This window comes from Pseudophryne corroboree, chromosome 1, assembly GCF_028390025.1.
Source record: "Pseudophryne corroboree isolate aPseCor3 chromosome 1, aPseCor3.hap2, whole genome shotgun sequence".
NCBI lineage: Eukaryota > Metazoa > Chordata > Amphibia > Anura > Myobatrachidae > Pseudophryne > Pseudophryne corroboree.
In genome coordinates this window covers 419,380,714-419,399,515 of record NC_086444.1, presented here as the reverse complement: position 1 = coordinate 419,399,515, position 18,802 = coordinate 419,380,714, and the positions used below count along the sequence as shown (strand labels likewise).

The 18,802-nt window shown below is 44.4% G+C and overlaps 1 protein-coding gene across 3 annotated transcripts in view; it reads left to right on the top strand.

Annotated features, from left to right (window-relative positions):
- Positions 1-18,802, top strand: part of ASCC2 (activating signal cointegrator 1 complex subunit 2) — a 150,087-nt gene that overhangs the window by 92,300 nt on the left and 38,985 nt on the right. For all 3 annotated transcript variants that reach the window (XM_063913364.1, XM_063913363.1, XM_063913362.1), the window contains exons 10-15: positions 13,773-13,880; positions 13,964-14,032; positions 16,614-16,688; positions 16,766-16,934; positions 17,072-17,280; positions 17,924-18,043. In XM_063913364.1, coding sequence (XP_063769434.1) covers positions 13,773-13,880; positions 13,964-14,032; positions 16,614-16,688; positions 16,766-16,934; positions 17,072-17,280; positions 17,924-18,043 — 750 coding nt within the window. The remainder of the gene's footprint in view (positions 1-13,772; positions 13,881-13,963; positions 14,033-16,613; positions 16,689-16,765; positions 16,935-17,071; positions 17,281-17,923; positions 18,044-18,802) is intronic.

The following is an 18,802-nucleotide window of genomic DNA, read 5'->3' as shown; positions in this document are numbered from 1 at the left end:
AGAGCCGGTCTCTATATGAGACCCTAAAGGTGTTTCTGAAGTAACTAAGATGGTAAGGACAATCTTTAGTAAGCACCATTAAGGTGTGCAGCGGGTCTGTGGTAGCCTCAGAAATCATTGGGTGAGACTGAGATTGAGCAAAGTGTCTAGCCTGCAGGTACATAAAAAATTCCCGGTGGGAAATACCAAATTTTATCTGGATATCAGAGAAAGAAAGCACTGCGTTGCCTCCTGGGTCGTATATGTCTCTAATAGCTGCGATCCCTTTTTCTCTCCAACTCAAAAAATGTGCGTTATCAAGGCCAGGAAGGAAACATGGGTTACCCCAAAACGTAGTGTGAAGAGAGGTGTCAGGTTTTCTCTGGGCTTTAGTGTGAGTGGCCTGCCATGCTCGATATGTATGCCAAAATAAAATATTATGTTTTATCTCAGATGGGAGACGGGATTTTGGAGTGTGTAAGAGTGCAGCAGGGGAGAAAGGATGGAATACGGCCAGTACAAGTGGCAAGTTCGTAAATACTGATCTGCCCCAAAGCCAGTCTGTGATATACCGGTACATCGCTGCTCTACTAAATAGAACAGGATCCGGGATTCCCATACCTCCCTCTTCACGTAATAGCTGTAACCTAGCGTAGGGGACTCTTGGTCGTTTACCTGCCCATAGTAATCTAGTGAAACACTGTTTAAGAAAAAGGACATCTTTCTCAACAAGGGTAATAGGGAGCATAAGAAGAAAATAAGCAATCTTGGGAAAAACAACAGATTTAATAACTTTTGCGCGACCCATAAGAGACAAGGGCAGAGACGCCCAGTCTGTAAGGATTTTAGACACCTTGGACAAAATAGGACCAAAATTAACCGCATATAGATCCGGGAGGGAAGTAGGGATCTGAACCCCTAAATATCTAAGACTATCTCGAGCCACTGGGAATCGGGACAGGACCGGGTGTAATGGAAAGAGGGAAGAGTCTCCTGAAAGGAGGAAAAGCTCGGATTTAGATATATTAATTTTGTATCCCGCAAAGGAACCAAATTGTTCAATCAGGGAGGCAATCGCAGGGATGGACGTATCAGGATGAGAAATAAATAGAAGCATGTCGTCAGCATACAGTGATAATTTTACCATGGTGTCCATTATTTTTATGCCTGTAAATCGGGGAGAATTTCTCAGGGAAACAGCTAGGGGTTCTAAAGCTAAGGCAAATAATAAAGGTGACAAGGGGCAGCCCTGACGTGTGCCACTCTGGATAAGAAAAGGGGATGAGAGGATACCATTCCCCAAAACTTGAGTGGAGGGAGATTCATATAATCGGGAAATAAGAGAGACAAAGTTTTCAGGTGCACCAAAGCGGTGAAGCGCTTCATACAGATGGTCCCAGGTGACCAGGTCGAATGCCTTTTCGGCATCAAGTGACAATAATACATTAGTGTCAGTGGGTTTGGAATGCTGAAAGGCCTGCATAACAGTCAAGACCTTTTGGATATTGCTCACTGATTGCCGACCCCAGACAAATCCAGTCTGGTCTGTATGAACTATATCAGGGACTATGAATTTGAGTCTATTCGAGAGGATTTTAGTGAACAATTTATAATCCGTGTTTAGAAGGGAGATCAGACGATAAGAACTGGGAGACTCAGGATCCCGGCCAGGCTTCGGGATAACCTTTATGACTGCGGAATTAAAATATTGGGGCAAGGGAGCACCCTGCATAAAAGAATTAAATAAGACAGAAAGAGGTTCGCACAGTCTAGTAGATAGAATTTTATAGTAGTCATTGGCAAAACCATCAGGGCCCGGAGTCTTCCCAGTCTTCAGTCCAGCTATTGCTAAAGAAACTTCCTCAGTGGTGATAGGTGCAAGAAAAGAGGTAGAGTGCGACTCTGACATTTGAGGCAGATCAGTAGAAGACCAAAAGCTAGACTTGTGGGTCTGGTTAATAACAGGACGTGCATAAAGAGTGGTATAAAAAGACTGTAGCACCTCAGCAATCTCGGCCGAGGTCCGTACTCTGTCCCCACCTTGGGTGAGCAGAGAGTGAATGACCACTTTAGGGTGTCTGCCTTTTAACAAACGGGATAACAGTTTGCCAGACTTATTGCCATATCTGTAAATGCCACAGTCTCTTGAAAATGAATATTTAGCTTCCATTTGAGAAAGGAGGGTATCAAACAGTGTTTTTTGTGTAAGGTATCGTTCCCTAGTAGAAGGGGAGGGGGAGGATTTAAATTCCTGAAAAGAGTGAGTAAGAGCCGCCTGGGCTTCCAAATATTGTGAGTTTAAATCTAAATCCCTTTTTTTACTATAGGACATAATGTGTCCCCGAATAACTGATTTTGACGCCTGCCAGAAAAGAGCAGGATCCTCGCTCAGAGTTTCTCCATTATGCGTATGATAATCCAGCCACGCTGCATCTAATGAGGAGCGGAATTTCAGAGAGCCACTTAAATGAGAGGAGAAGTGCCAGGAGCGAAAAGGGGATTTTTCTGAGAGGAGCATCAATTTCATCCAGCATAAAGCATGGTCCGAAATACAGATATCCTCAATTTTAGAGTCAGCCACTTTTGAGAAAAAGGAGTCAGATAACAGCAGATAATCAATCCTCGAGAACGTGTGGTGCACAGCTGAGAGGCATGTAAATTCCCTTTCTAATGGGCAGCATGCGCGCCACACATCCACTAAGGACAACTGCGAGCAAATATAGGGGATACCAATACGTGGTAACGAGGGGGGGGGATTTATCCAAGGTTGGAGAAGAATATAAATTAAAATCTCCACCCAAGATTATAGGAATTTCAGAGTAGTTTAGTAGCTTAGTGACCATGTTCGTATAAAATTGCTTAGAGTACTGATTGGGAGCATAAATATTACAAAGTAGGAACCTGGATGCATACAATGTGACATCTGCCAGTACATACCGACCCTGAGTGTCCTCTAAAATCGCATGGACAGAGATAGGGACCGTGTGCTGTGCTAAAATAATCACTCCCCTAGCCTTAGAAGAGAAGGAGGAAGAGGCTACCACAGACCAACCCATAGTGTTCAGTTTTACCACCTCATTTGGCATAAGGTGAGATTCCTGAATGAAAACAACATCCATCCCCACCTTCCGAAGATAGAGCAAAATCTTTCTGCGTTTAGCTGGGGAGTTGATCCCTCCCACATTTCACGTGCCGACACTCAAACTAGCCATGCATCAAATGAACTGGGAAAACCTGAAAACCTGCGCAGTAATCATGATATCTACAGCCGCCGAAAAACGGATACAAATCATACCGGGGTGAACACATAAGGAGGAGAAGGGGAGGGGGAGAAGAAAAGAGGGACAGAAACATAGAAAACACACAAAATATAACATTAACATTGTGAAAGAAAGTCCTGCTAAGGACAATCATAACTTCAGAAAACGAGAACAACCGGTTCAAGCAAGCACAGAGGCCGTCATAGACCGCCAATGAGCCAGCCAGAATTATGAAAACCTGAGGAAAAAATGAGGGAGGGGGCGCCCTTACCCACCCTCGGCAACATAATATATGAAAATATACATAGGAAAAATAACAAGAAAATATCAGAGCACACAGAGCATGTTACAGAAAAAGAAAAACGCAGCCTGTCACATAAGAAGTAGGGGGAGATATCTCCGCTAAGCGTATATAACCATTCTAGAAAGATTACATAGCCACAAAAAGACAACAGATGAATAAGAAAAATCTAAAACCGAAAACAAGGCAAAAAGGTTCAGCCCGCTGTATAAGACCAAAGTCTCTTTTGGAGAAAAAAACACCTGCAGCAGATTCTACAGCAATAATTAAATTGGCAGACATAACCGGAAACAGAGAAGTCCAGGAGCAATACTCAGCCATCCCGATCCAGGGTGTCATCCGCCTGAGAGGAGTCGTCATCTGCCTTGGATGCCTCAGAAACATAAGCCTCTGCATCTGCAAGATTTGTAAAGTCCCGGAAAGAATTTCCATCAAACAGGCGTAGTCTTGCAGGGAAGAGCAGAGCAAATTTTTTATTCGCCTTTACCAAACGGGAGCAAAGGGGGGTAAGTTCCCGACGTGCCCGGGATACCTCCGCGGAGTTGTCCTGGAAAATGGTCAAACGAGCTCCCTCCTATTGTAAATTCCTATGCCTCCTGGATGCCGTCCATATTGCCTCCTTATGGAGAAAGTTCAGACATTTAAATATAACCACACGTGGTCTGCTATTAGGTGAAGAACGTGGGGGACCCAGTCTGTGGGCTCTCTCGATAACTAAGCCAGTGCATTCATCTTGGATATGCAACAAATCAAGGAGGGACGTTTGTAAAAAAAAAAAAAAGAGTATCAATTCAGGACCTTTCGGTGACTCAGGGAGCCCCAGCACCCGAAGATTTGATCTCCTCTATCTATTTTCAAGATCGTCAACCTTGTTCAGCAGCTGGAAGTGAGATTTATGGAGCTCATCATATCTGTGCTTAAGATCCCCAACATCCTGAAAAGTCTCCCCCAGCCTTTGTTCATTTGTAAGAACAGTCTTAGATAACTGCTTGATTTGGGATTTTAGGTCTTTTACTGCCTGCTGCATTTTAGCAGCATGTGCATCCATGATAGGCTCCATGGTATCCCTAACAGCTCTCACTACATCAGCATAAGTTACTGGAGAGGCAGGGGAACAGTCAGGCTCACCTGAGGCAGAAATGTGTTTTGCAGAAGCCTGTTTAATGCTGGCAGCAGCCTGCAGACTCGTTTGTGAGCTAGGTGCGGTGGCCATCTTGGATTCCCCCGGCTGTTTTTCAGACCTCGATCTCTGGGCTTTAGGGGGCATGGGGGAGGACAGAAACCTTTCCATCCAGTCCCCAGCACTTTCCCACAGGTAGTGTGCGCCAGGTGCGGAGAAAAGCTGCGAGCGGGAGGCGCTGTGTGCTCCGGTTACCGAGGGTGCAGGAGAGCTGCAGCAATCGGCTTCTCCTCACATGGGCGCCGGAACCGGAAGTCTCATATTTTGAACCCTTACAACAAGTGGATATTAAGTTTCTCACTTGGAAAACAATTTTCCTCCTAGCCTTAGCTTCGGCAAGGAGTGTTTCAGATTTGGGTGCCTTGTCATGTAAGCCACCATATTTGGTGTTTCATGATGACAGAGCGGAACTTCGGACAAATCCCGCTTTCTTACCAAAGGTAGTGTCCTCTTTTCACATCAATCAACCAATAGTAGTTCCTGTGTTAACAGGACATTCTGGAACTCTGGATGTGGTACGCGCATTACACGTTTATGTATCCCGAACGTCTACAGTTCGTAAGACGGAAACGTTGTTTGTTCTCTATGATGCTGCCAAGATGGGTTGGCCAGCTTCTAAGCAGACCTTATCCAGATGGATAAAACTGACTATACGTCAGGCTTACCTTCATGCTAGGTTACAGCCGCCTACATCAGTAACAGCTCATTCCACACGTTCTGTGGGAACTTCATGGGCAGCTGGTCGTGGAGCTTCTACGACGCAGCTTTGCCGTTCGGCTACATAGTCTTCAGTGCACACGTTTGTGCGCTTTTACAAGTTTGATACGTTTGCGGCATCAGCATCTAGCCTTGGCCGCCTAGTGTTACAGGTGCCAAACAGCTCTCCCGCCCACGGGGGAAGTTTTGGTACGTCCCAAGAGTACTCCAGTGACCCCTAGTGGATGAAAAAGAAAATAGGATTTTGGTACTTACCAGGTAAATCCTTTTCTTTGAATCCATAGGGGGCACTGGACGCCCACCCAGAGCAGTTTTACCTGGTTTGTGGTAAGTTCAGGGGATCTTATGGTAACACACTCTCACCGACTGGTTCAAATTATCAAGTTCTATCGGTTATGGTGTCAACTGTTTAGTTGTCAGTAACGTTATGTGTCAACTTTATTGTTGTCCGTTATGTTATATGTAATTCTCCATTGTCAACCTCTATAGCTCCTGTTCGGCTCAGTAAAAAACACTGAGGTACTCTGGGATATGGAGGGGTGGAGTGTTCTAAATTTAAATATTCAGTGCCCTGTTCCTGCGGAAGCCGTCCATATCCCAAGAGTACTCCAGTGGCCCCTATGGATTCAAAGAAAAGGATTTACCTGGTAAGTACCAAAATCCTATTATTTGGCACTGTGGAGGCACCCATTTTTTTGTGTTTTTATATGTATGTGGCACTGTACAGGGGCTTTATTTGTATGTGGCACTGTACAACATGACTAAAAATGGGGTTATGACACAAGGTCATACTCCTACAAACGTCAAACCGAAAGGTGTGCGCATAAAAATGGGGTGTGGCTTTGTGACAACTATGAAACAGATAATAGTGTAGATTCCTGGCGCAACAAGTTATCAGCCCAATCTCAATCCTCAATCCGTCCAAATAACAGATTAAACAATATTATACAAAAAAACAATGAGGTGGTGGATCAAAGGCGATGATAAAATGAATAAATAAATGAAATAAAACAATATACGTCACGTATTAAGGTGTCCTTTCCTGATTGATCACTTTTTGAAACGTCTCACAAAATCCAGATGATAAACATGAAAAAAAGAAAATGATACACATATATGGGTGGTATTGCTTTGGAATAATTGTTTAGTCCATAGGTGTCCAGAAAAAGAAAGCCTAATGTGCCGGGATGTTTTTGATAGAAGATGAGGACAGTGTCTCGCCACCATTCAATCATACTCGTAAACATACCGAAACTCACATAAAATAGGATGGGGACAGGTGTATAAAGTTATCTTTTGAAGATCTATCCCACGTGATGTAAGGCAATGCGTAAATAACAGATGACGTACCCCACTTACTTTAGGAGGGGGATTGTTCCCACGTATCAAGGTTTCTTTTAAGCCAGGACCAGAAACAACGTCCAAAATACTTCAAAGCGGTTTATTTGAAAGAATGTCCATAAAAACAGCAATCGGGTACTTTTCTATGTTGTTTTTCAACTCTCTGGTTAATATAGAGGGCATGCAGGTCTGATGTATTTAGACGGGGCAACTGATGTAATCTGGTTTTACACCAGTGCTATCATGCTAAGTATACTACCAAAAAGTGATATCACATGAAAAGTAACAAAATATCTAATATAAAAACATGCTATAAATAAAAGCTGGTAAAAACTCACTGCCTGATATCACCAACGGCGTTTCGACCTCTTGGTTCTTTTTCAAGGTGTCCCACACCCAAGAGGTCGAAACGCCGTTGGTGATATCAGGCAGTGAGTTTTTACCAGCTTTTATTTATAGCATGTTTTTATATTAGATATTTTGTTACTTTTCATGTGATATCATTTTTTGGTAGTATACTTAGCATGATAGCACTGGTGTAAAACCGGATTACATCAGTTGCCCTGTCTAAATACATCAGACCTGCATGCCCTCTATATTAACCAGAGAGTTGAAAAACAACATAGAAAAGTACCCGATTGCTGTTTTCTCTATCGTCCTAGTGGATGCTGGGGTTCCTGAAAGGACCATGGGGAATAACGGCTCCGCAGGAGACAGGGCACAAAAAGTAAAGCTTTCCGATCAGGTGGTGTGCACTGGCTCCTCCCCCCATGACCCTCCTCCAAGCCTCAGTTAGATTTTTGTGCCCGGCCGAGAAGGGTGCAATCTAGGTGGCTCTCCTAAAGAGCTGCTTAGAGAAAGTTTAGCTTAGGTTTTTTATTTTACAGTGAGTCCTGCTGGCAACAGGATCACTGCAACGAGGGACTTAGGGGAGAAGAAGTGAACTCACCTGCGTGCAGGATGGATTGGCTTCTTGGCTACTGGACATCAGCTCCAGAGGGACGATCACAGGTACAGCCTGGATGGTCACCGGAGCCTCGCCGCCGGCCCCCTTGCAGATGCTGAAACATGAAGAGGTCCAGAATCGGCGGCAGAAGACTCCTCAGTCTTCTAAAGGTAGCGCACAGCACTGCAGCTGTGCGCCATTTTCCTCTCAGCACACTTCACACGGCAGTCACTGAGGGTGCAGGGCGCTGGGAGGGGAGCGCCCTGGGAGGCAAATGAAAACCTATTTGGCTAAAAAATACCTCACATATAGCCTCCGGGGGCTATATGGAGATATTTAACCCCTGCCAGAATACACTAAAGAGCGGGAGACGAGCCCGCCGGAAAAGGGGCGGGGCCTATCTCCTCAGCACACAGCGCCATTTTCCTTACACAGCTCCGCTGGTCAGGACGGCTCCCAGGTCTCTCCCCTGCACTGCACTACAGAAACAGGGTAAAACAAGAGAGGGGGGGCAAAATAGTGGCAAAAATTATATTATAAAAGCAGCTATACAGGGAGCACTTATTATAAGGCTATCCCTGTCATATATAGCGCTTTTGGTGTGTGCTGGCAAACTCTCCCTCTGTCTCCCCAAAGGGCTAGTGGGGTCCTGTCTTCGTTAAGAGCATTCCCTGTGTGTCTGCTGTGTGTCGGTACGTGTGTGTCGACATGTATGAGGACGATATTGGTGTGGAGGCGGAGCAATTGCCAAATATGGGGATGTCACCTCCTAGGGGGTCGACACCAGAATGGATGCCTTTATTTATGGAATTACGGGATAGTGTCAACACGCTAAAGCAGTCGTTTGACGACATGAGACGGCCGGACAATCAGTTAGTGCCTGTCCAGGCGCCTCAAACACCGTCAGGGGCTGTAAAACGCCCTTTGCCTCAGTCGGTCGACACAGACCCAGACACAGGCACTGATTCCAGTGGCGACGGTGACGAATCAACCGTATTTTCCAGTAGGGCCACACGTTATATGATTTGGCAATGAAGGAGGCGTTACATTTAGCTGATACTACAGGTACCACTAAACAGGGTATTATGTGGGGTGTGAAAAAACTACCTATAGTTTTTCCTGAATCAGAAGAACTAAATGATGTATGTGATGAAGCGTGGGTTGCCCCCGATAAAAAGATGCTAATTTCAAAGAAGTTATTAGCTTTATACCCTTTCCCGTCAGAGGTTAGGGCGCGCTGGGAAACACCTCCTAGGGTGGACAAGGCGCTCACACGCTTATCTAAACAAGTGGCGTTACCCTCTCCTGAGACGGCCGCACTTAAAGATCCAGCAGATAGGAGGATGGAAAATATCCAAAAAAGTATATACACACATACAGGTGTTATACTACGACCAGCTATAGCGACAGCCTGGATGTGCAGTGCTGGAGTAGCTTGGTCAGAGTCCCTGATTGAAAATATTGATACCCTGGATAGGGACAATGTTTTACTGTCTTTAGAGCAAATAAAGGATGCATTTCTTTATATGCGTGATGCACAGAGGGATATCTGCACACTGGCATCACGGGTAAGTGCTATGTCCATTTCGGCCAGAAGAAGTTTATGGACGCGACAGTGGTCAGGCGATGCGGACTCAAAACGGCATATGGAAGTTTTGCCGTATAAAGGGGAGGAGTTATTTGGAGTCGGTCTATCAGATTTGGTGGCCACGGCTACAGCCGGGAAATCCACCTTTTTACCTCAAGCTACTCCCCAACAGAAAAAGACACCGACTTTTCAACCGCAGCCCTTTCGTTCCTTTAAAAACAAGAGAGCAAAGGGATATTCATATCTGCCACGAGGCAGAGGAAGGGGGAAGAGACACCAACAGGCAGCTCCTTCCCAGGAACAGAAGCCCCCCCCCGCTTCTACAAAAGCCTCAGCATGACGCTGGGGCTTCTCAAGCGGACTCGGGGGCGGTGGGCGGTCGTCTCAAGAATTTCAGCGCGCAGTGGGCTCACTCGCAGGTAGATCCCTGGATCCTGCAGATAATATCTCAGGGGTACAGGTTGGAACTAGAGACAGATCCGCCTCGCCGTTTCCTGAAGTCTGCTTTACCAACGTCCCCCTCAGAAAGGGAGACTGTTTTGGAAGCCATTCACAAGCTGTACTCTCAGCAGGTGATAGTCAAAGTACCTCTTCTACAACAGGGAAAGGGGTATTATTCCACTCTATTTGTGGTACCGAAGCCGGACGGCTCGGTAAGACCTATTCTAAATCTGAAGTCCTTGAACCTGTACATAAAGAAGTTCAAGTTCAAAATGGAGTCACTCAGAGCAGTGATAGCGAACCTGGAAGAAGGGGACTTTATGGTGTCCTTGGACATCAAGGATGCGTACCTCCACGTTCCAATTTACCCCTCACACCAGGGGTACCTCAGGTTCGTTGTACAAAACTGTCACTATCAGTTTCAGACGCTGCCGTTCGGATTGTCCACGGCACCTCGGGTCTTTACAAAGGTAATGGCCGAGATGATGATTCTTCTTCGAAGAAAAGGCGTATTAATTATCCCATACTTGGACGATCTCCTAATAAGGGCAAGGTCCAGAGAACAGCTAGAGAGGGGATTAGCACTGTCTCAAGAAGTGCTAAAACAGCACGGCTGGATTCTGAATATTCCAAAATCCCAGTTAATGCCGACAACTCGTCTGCTGTTCCTAGGGATGATTCTGGACACGGTTCAGAAAAAGGTTTTTCTCCTGGAGGAAAAAGCCAAGGAGTTATCCGAGCTTGTCAGGAACCTCCTAAAACCAGGAAAGGTGTCTGTACATCAATGCACAAGAGTCCTGGGAAAAATGGTGGCTTCTTACGAAGCAATTCCATTCGGCAGATTCCATGCACGAATTTTCCAGAGGGATCTGTTGGACAAATGGTCAGGGTCGCATCTTCAGATGCACCAGCGGATAACCCTGTCTCCAAGGACAAGGGTATCTCTTCTGTGGTGGTTGCAGAGTGCTCATCTATTGGAGGGCCGCAGATTCGGCATACAGGATTGGATCCTGGTGACCACGGACGCCAGCCTGAGAGGCTGGGGAGCAGTCACACAAGGAAGAAACTTCCAGGGAGTGTGGACGAGCCTGGAAACGTCTCTTCACATAAACATTCTGGAACTAAGAGCAATCTACAATGCTCTAAGCCAGGCAGAACCTCTGCTTCATGGAAAACCGGTGTTGATCCAGTCGGACAACATCACGGCAGTCGCCCATGTAAACAGACAGGGCGGCACAAGAAGCAGGAGTGCAATGGCAGAAGCTGCAAGGATTCTTCGCTGGGCAGAGAATCATGTGATAGCACTGTCAGCAGTGTTCATCCCGGGAGTGGACAACTGGGAAGCAGACTTCCTCAGCAGACACGACCTTCACCCGGGAGAGTGGGGACTTCATCCGGAAGTCTTCCACATGCTGGTAACCCGTTGGGAAAGACCAATGGTGGACATGATGGCGTCTCGCCTCAACAAAAAACTGGACAGGGTTTGCGCCAGGTCAAGAGATCCGCAGGCAGTAGCTGTGGACGCGCTGGTAACGCCTTGGGTGTACCAGTCGGTGTATGTGTTTCCTCCTCTGCCTCTCATACCAAAAGTATTGAGAATTATACGGCAAAGAGGCGTAAGAACGATACTAGTGGTTCCGGATTGGCCAAGAAGGACTTGGTACCCGGAACTTCAAGAGATGATCACGGAAGATCCGTGGCCTCTACCTCTAAGGAGGGACTTGCTTCAGCAGGGTCCCTGTCTGTTTCAAGACTTACCGCGGCTGCGTTTGACGGCATGGCGGTTGAACGCCGGATCTTAAAGGAAAAAGGCATGCCGGAAGAAGTCATTCCTACTTTGATTAAAGCAAGGAAGGAAGTAACCGTGCAACACTATCACCGCATTTGGCGAAGATATGTTGCGTGGTGCGAGGATCGGAGTGCTCCGACGGAGGAATTTCAACTGGGTCGATTCCTACATTTCCTGCAATCAGGATTGTCTATGGGTCTCAAATTGGGATCTATTAAGGTTCAAATTTCGGCCCTGTCGATTTTCTTTCAAAAAGAATTGGCTTCAGTTCCTGAAGTCCAGACTTTTGTTAAGGGAGTGCTGCATATACAGCCTCCTGTGGTGCCTCCAGTGGCACCGTGGGATCTCAATGTGGTTTTGGAATTTCTAAAATCTCATTGGTTTGAACCACTAAAAAAGGTGGATTTAAAATATCTCACATGGAAAGTGACCATGTTACTAGCCCTGGCTTCGGCCAGGAGAGTGTCAGAACTGGCAGCTTTATCTTACAAAAGCCCATATCTGATTTTCCATTCGGACAGGGCAGAACTGCGGACTCGTCCGCATTTTCTCCCTAAGGTGGTGTCAGCATTTCATCTGAACCAGCCTATTGTAGTGCCTGCGGCTACAAGTGACTTGGAGGACTCCAAGTTACTGGACGTTGTCAGAGCATTAAAAATATATATTGCAAGGACAGCTGGAGTCAGAAAATCTGACTCGTTGTTTATATTGTATGCACCCAACAAGATGGGTGCTCCTGCGTCTAAGCAGACGATTGCTCGTTGGATCTGTAGCACAATCCAACTTGCACATTCTGTGGCAGGCCTGCCACAGCCTAAATCTGTAAAGGCCCACTCCACAAGGAAGGTGGGCTCATCTTGGGCGGCTGCCCGAGGGGTCTCGGCATTACAACTTTGCCGAGCAGCTACGTGGTCAGGGGAGAACACGTTTGTAAAATTTTACAAATTTGATACTCTGGCTAAGGAGGACCTGGAGTTCTCTCATTCGGTGCTACAGAGTCATCCGCACTCTCCCGCCCGTTTGGGAGCTTTGGTATAATCCCCATGGTCCTTTCAGGAACCCCAGCATCCACTAGGACGATAGAGAAAATAAGAATTTACTTACCGATAATTCTATTTCTCGGAGTCCGTAGTGGATGCTGGGCGCCCATCCCAAGTGCGGATTATCTGCAATAATTGTACATAGTTATTGTTAACTAATTCGGGTTATTGTTTAGGAAGCCATCTTTCAGAGGCTCCTCTGTTATCATACTGTTAACTGGGTTTGATCACAAGTTGTACGGTGTGATTGGTGTGGCTGGTATGAGTCTTACCCGGGATTCAAAATTCCTCCCTTATTGTGTACGCTCGTCCGGGCACAGTACCTAACTGAGGCTTGGAGGAGGGTCATGGGGGGAGGAGCCAGTGCACACCACCTGATCGGAAAGCTTTACTTTTTGTGCCCTGTCTCCTGCGGAGCCGCTATTCCCCATGGTCCTTTCAGGAACCCCAGCATCCACTACGGACTCCGAGAAATAGAATTATCGGTAAGTAAATTCTTATTTTTATGGACATTCTTTCAAATAATCCGCTTTGAAGTATTTTGGACGTTGTTTCTGGTCCTGGCTTAAAAGAAACCTTGATACATGGGAACAATCCCCCTCCTAAAGTAAGTGGGGTACGTCATCTGTTATTTACGCATTGCCTTACATCACGTGGGATAGATCTTCAAAAGATACCTTTATACACCTGTCCCCATCCTATTTTATGTGAGTTTCGGTACGTTTACGAGTATAATTGAATGGTGGCGAGACACTGTCCTCATCTTCTATCAAAAACATCCCGGCACATTAGGCTTTCTTTTTCTGGACACCTATGGACTAAACAATTATTCCAAAGCAATACCACCCATATATGTGTATCATTTTCTTTTTTTCATGTTTATCATCTGGATTTTGTGAGACGTTTCAAAAAGTGATCAATCAGGAAAGGACACCTTAATACGTGACGTATATTGTTTTGTGACAACTATGCCACGCCCCCAGTTTTGCTTGCGCGCCTTCGGCGCGCGCATGATATGGTTCTTACCATTGACTACAAATCTTTTCTGGCTCTTTGCCACTGACAGGTTGGCCACCCCTGGTCTAGTGTATGCACATGCTAATTTTGTAGATTGTGCCTCTGCTTGCTTATCAAGGCCAACCTCCATACTTAATAAAATGATACCTAATATATCTCTTTTCTGTTTCTAGCATGCAACATGATCTCTGGAGAAGGCTGTCTCATTCCAGAAAGAAGTTGTTAGAAATCTCTCACATTATAATTAGTAATACATGTCTGCAACCCATCCTGGAGCACAGGTAAGTGTAACACTGTCTTGACACCACCTTCCTGTATGTCTCTGGTGTGGCACAAGAAGGCTAAGTGTCTTTTTATATTGCAGAGCAAACAATATACAACCGTTTGTGGAGGAATTCCTGCAAATATTAACAAATCTTCTTCCAGAGAGGAGGTAAGATTGCTGGTGAACTGTAAAGGGGATATCCTTCATTGATAAAGTCCTACTTATAACGCATATAGAACTCTTTTGTATTTTACAGTTCTATTCCAAAGGCAGGTCCTGATTAAGGGTTCTGGACGCCCCAGGCTAATACACATGTAGCGCCCCTTGGAATGCTACTAAACAGAGACTGTGTATTCCATGCTTTGGAAATCGCACATGTGCAGGTACAGATGTGTCCTCTTACACTCGGATTTGCTACAGTCATGCCCTTTTGGCACACCTGGTCCCTTGAGAGTCTGCTAGCATCGCGTGTTGTCTTTTTGCCGAAAATTCATCTTAGTCGTGACTAGAACGCACCAGGAGACTGTGCTAATTAATTTAGTATGCAACACTTGTATATCTGTGAGTCTCTGACTCTGTATACGAAGTGCTACAATGCAGTGGGCATGTCTTTTTTCCATGTCCAGTTCCGTTTTGCTTCATGTACAGAATCAGTCACACTTAGAAATACAAGTGACACATATCAAATTAATCAGCACAGTCTCCTGGATCTGCCCTTGTTGTATCTTGTTGGAAATAATATGCATTTTAGGCAAAATAAAGAATGCCTGACTCTAGCTGACTTGCACAGGATTTGTCAGCTCACTCATGCCAGGCATCACCTGCTGCTTGGCATATTGAGCCTATATGTATGAGGACACATCTGTAATGAAGGATTATACAACAGACATGTTTGCTCTTGGCATCTACTAATCTAATGCGAGGAACACTAAAGATAATCGCATGAAGCTCTTCGGGCTACCCAGCTGGCGCTGTAGCACAATGCACAGAAAGTAATTGTTTTAGCAGTAAGTCACATAGACAAAGCTATCTGGTAGTCACCTTAAGAACCTCCCCTCAAAACCGCCTCTGGATGACCAGATAATTAACAAACTTCTTTAACTAAGCTGCACAACTTCTGCCAACATGGATGAATTACAGTAGGTCTTAATTTTATTCCTCTGCTACTAACTGCATGATGCACCCCCAAGTCCTGGCACCCTAAGCTGCATCATATTCAGTTAACCTAATGATTGATCGGGCACTGAAAGGTGTTTGAGCCCTCTCAGCCAAAGGTCCCAAGAGAACATGGAAGATGAACACTGTTCCGTGGGGTCACCCATGTACCTGTTGTCCAGTCATACATAGTTTTACTGTTTAGGGATTCTGACATTTTTAAAACTTCTGATGTCTGTGGATGAAGGAGGAGAGAGGGGTTGTCAGCAGGGTGTGCAGTTTGTTTCTCTGCTCTCCTGAGGTATATATTCTGAGGGACTCCAACATCTTTTCCTGGTGCAAAAAATGTGGCCATCCAGCCAGGGAAGGTGCAAAAGGAACATTGGGGCAGACGTATTAAGCCAGGAGAAGGGATAAAGAAGTGATAAGTGCAAGATGATAACACACCAGCCAGTCAGCTCCTAACTGCCATTTTTCAACTCCGTAATGATTGGCTGGTACATTATCACCTTGCGCTTATCATTGGTTTATCACTTCTTTATCCCTTCTTCCAGGTTAATACATCTGCCCCATTCATTGATACAACTGTGAAAATGCCTTATACAGAGCCTTGAAACATGCATAACTCAAAGCAACCAATGATCTAATGAGATCATAAGACTGACTAAATCATGTAAAGGTGCTGTTACCCATAGCCAATTATGTATTTATGAAGCCACTATGGGTGTTATTAATTGCTTAGGTGAGTGGTCTGTAGGAGAGTAAAATAAATAAATCCATTATGTAGTTTAAAACATTTCACCGCTCAGGCCAATTTAGAAGTTCTCTCTAGATAAAGATACATACATTTGTGTAGCTGACGTCATCTCCGTCACTTGGACTACCTTTGCTTTCCTGTCTCACAGACCTCGGTGTCCTCTTTAGTTTCCATTTGTTGTTGCCGGTCCCAAGTGAAATGCACAACACCTGCAGGTTGACAAACCATTGTAGTCATCACAGTTTGCAGGCAAAACAAATTTCCCTTTGCATTTGGTAAACCTTGCATCCAGACGTTAAGACTGCATGTATGTGTTGTCTGGAGCAGAGCAGGGTTTGTAGTATAGGAACTCTGCCCTATGTTTGTGTTGCACAATATCAAAGCAGCCTGTCACAGTTCCGTATTCTTAGTAGAGCGGCCTTTATTCAATCCTAGTGATTGCACATCTACATCACGGACTGAAACAGAAGGGGCACGCTGTAGTTTTATAGCGAAGAGCAGCTGCCTAAACTGAAGTTTCAGCATTCCATTCATCTCGTACCCTGTTGGCTGTCTGGATAATCAGCAGATCAGGGGAGATATTCAGTCATCAGGTGTTAAGGAATGTTATTTGAAACCCAGAATGGAAATTGCTCTGAATCAATTTATTGGCTCATCACAGGTTACTTATTCAGAATGTTAGGTTTGTCTCATGAAAGTTTAACCAGTTTAACAATATTCTCTGTAAAGTACGTCCTTTTTAGCACAGGTTTTCCAGTTTATTTTTTGTTGCATTTGTGGTGCTGATCAGACTCTGAATTCATGTTCATATGCTTTTGTCATGTATCTCATCTCCAGGTTTCTTTGTGATTATGATGAGCTGTTCCCTATTGCTGAAGATGTCAGCTTGCTACAACAAGTCTCCCCTTCACTGTATCCTTTATGAAATCCCACAACAGAAGAGAGATGTGACCTCTTTTAGTCGGAGTATGCCTTAACTCTTTTATCAGTGATGAGACTCGCACCACATACCTATTAGCTGGTGTTCAGAATGCGTGGGCAGAGGCTCGGAGATCCAGGCCACATACGGTACCCCCAGCTCAGATTAGTCCTGAGAGAAGCATGGAAGGAGCATGTGCAAGCAATGGGCAAACGTCACATTATCGAGAAGAACCTGAAGTGAGGACACAGATGAGTCTCTGCATTCAATATTTTCTCCTCACTTTGTCTGTTCTCCCAGCAGGACACACAGTTATAATTCTATAACGTTTATTTTTCAAGTTCAGTTAATGGGTTTGTTTGTCGCTGTTGCTCAGTGTGCAGGTGCTACCGCTGGCCCTTACCTAAGTGGTGTTGAGCTGGACTCCTTAGTGTCCCAGGTGCGAGATTTGCTTCCTGATCTGGGTGAGGGCTTTATTATGAGATGTCTTGAAGAATATGGGAACAATCCTGAAATTGTCATCAACCACTTGCTGGAGGACAACTTGACGCCAAGTCTACAGGAGCTAGATCGGACCATGCCAAGGTATTGCAGCAATGTGTTTAATAGAAAAGGAATGCTTTCAATATTGTGAAACTAAATGGGAAAATGACAAATAAACCCCTTTTTGTTTGTGTATATAGTTAAAATGCTCATTTTATTTTAGCCTAATCTCCCCTCCTGTACACATGGGAAAGAGAAAACATTATTCACATTCCATATATTAAGCCAGTGAACCAAAGAGAGGTGATATACAGTAGATGGAAAAAAAAGCTCAAATACAAAAGCATAACTTGTCAGTAAATTTCCCTTCAAAATTTCCTGAGACCAGACTGGTTATGTTCCAGTGTACATGGATGTGCAGTTTCACACCTTTCAGTGCTATCTTGGATTGTAGAAGTTGTTCTTTTGTTATTTGTGGACTTTAGATGGTCCCGCATGTTAAGAACTACAGTACTTGATATTAAATAATTTGGCCGGACATTTGGATTTGTGCCAAAAAAAGAATCCGCCTCATCAAAATCTGATTACACTCATACTTGGGATCTTTATGTTCATCCTAGTCTCCAAATAATCTATTAAACCAACAAGGCTCTCCGGTGTAATTATTATGGAGTCAACACATGAGTTTATCATGTAAACATTGTGTGTTTTATACTGTGCATTTAATGTATTTTTCACCTGTCAGGCAGGAGCGGGTGGATCCCTGTCCCCTTGTGTCCTCGCGGTCAAACATCTTTGCTGATGATGAGTTTGATGTCTTCACCCGAGACATTGTGGACACTTCAAGGATCTGGAAGGGGCGGAGGTGAGAATTTTATATATCGCATAATTAAGTAGTTTTCCTGACTGTAATAACATAGTCAACAGCAGTTTCCAAATAAAACCATTAACTAGGACTTAATGTTTTATGTTTTATCTGGATACGACAATAACCAGCACCTTTTATATCCTGACTATTTTGCGAGAGTAAGAAGTCTTAGTGGATGGTGCTTATTAATCTAGAATTCAACCGAAAACCTTATCAAAAGATGTGCATGCATTAAATTATGTGAATCATAGGCATCAAATTGGATTTGGTACAGCTACTTGACTTTCATAATGTCGACACCAGAATGTCGACATGTTCTGACTGTTGACATGGACATTAGGTCGACAACCAGTATGTCGATGTGGTTAAAATGACGACACATTCAGATTAACATTTTCCATTTCGGTAACAGAATGTTGACATGTTTTTTAATATATTATACTCTTAAAAAATGTCAATAAAATATATATATATATATATATATATATATATATATATATATATATATATATATATAATTAATGTGTCTTGCTAATTTGTATTCTCACAAAGGTAAGAAAATTGTTTGCAATGGCGAATTATGGTGTCTTTTCCCCAGGGTCATATGTCAATCCTCAAATTATCGATTTTACCACATTCCGGGGAAGAAATTGTCGGTATTGTGAAAATATTCTGTTTTTTTCTCTTAGGTTACATTAATAAATTAATGTCATCAATTGTCCTCATTAGAGAAAAAAACAAACCTCTGGCTTCTTC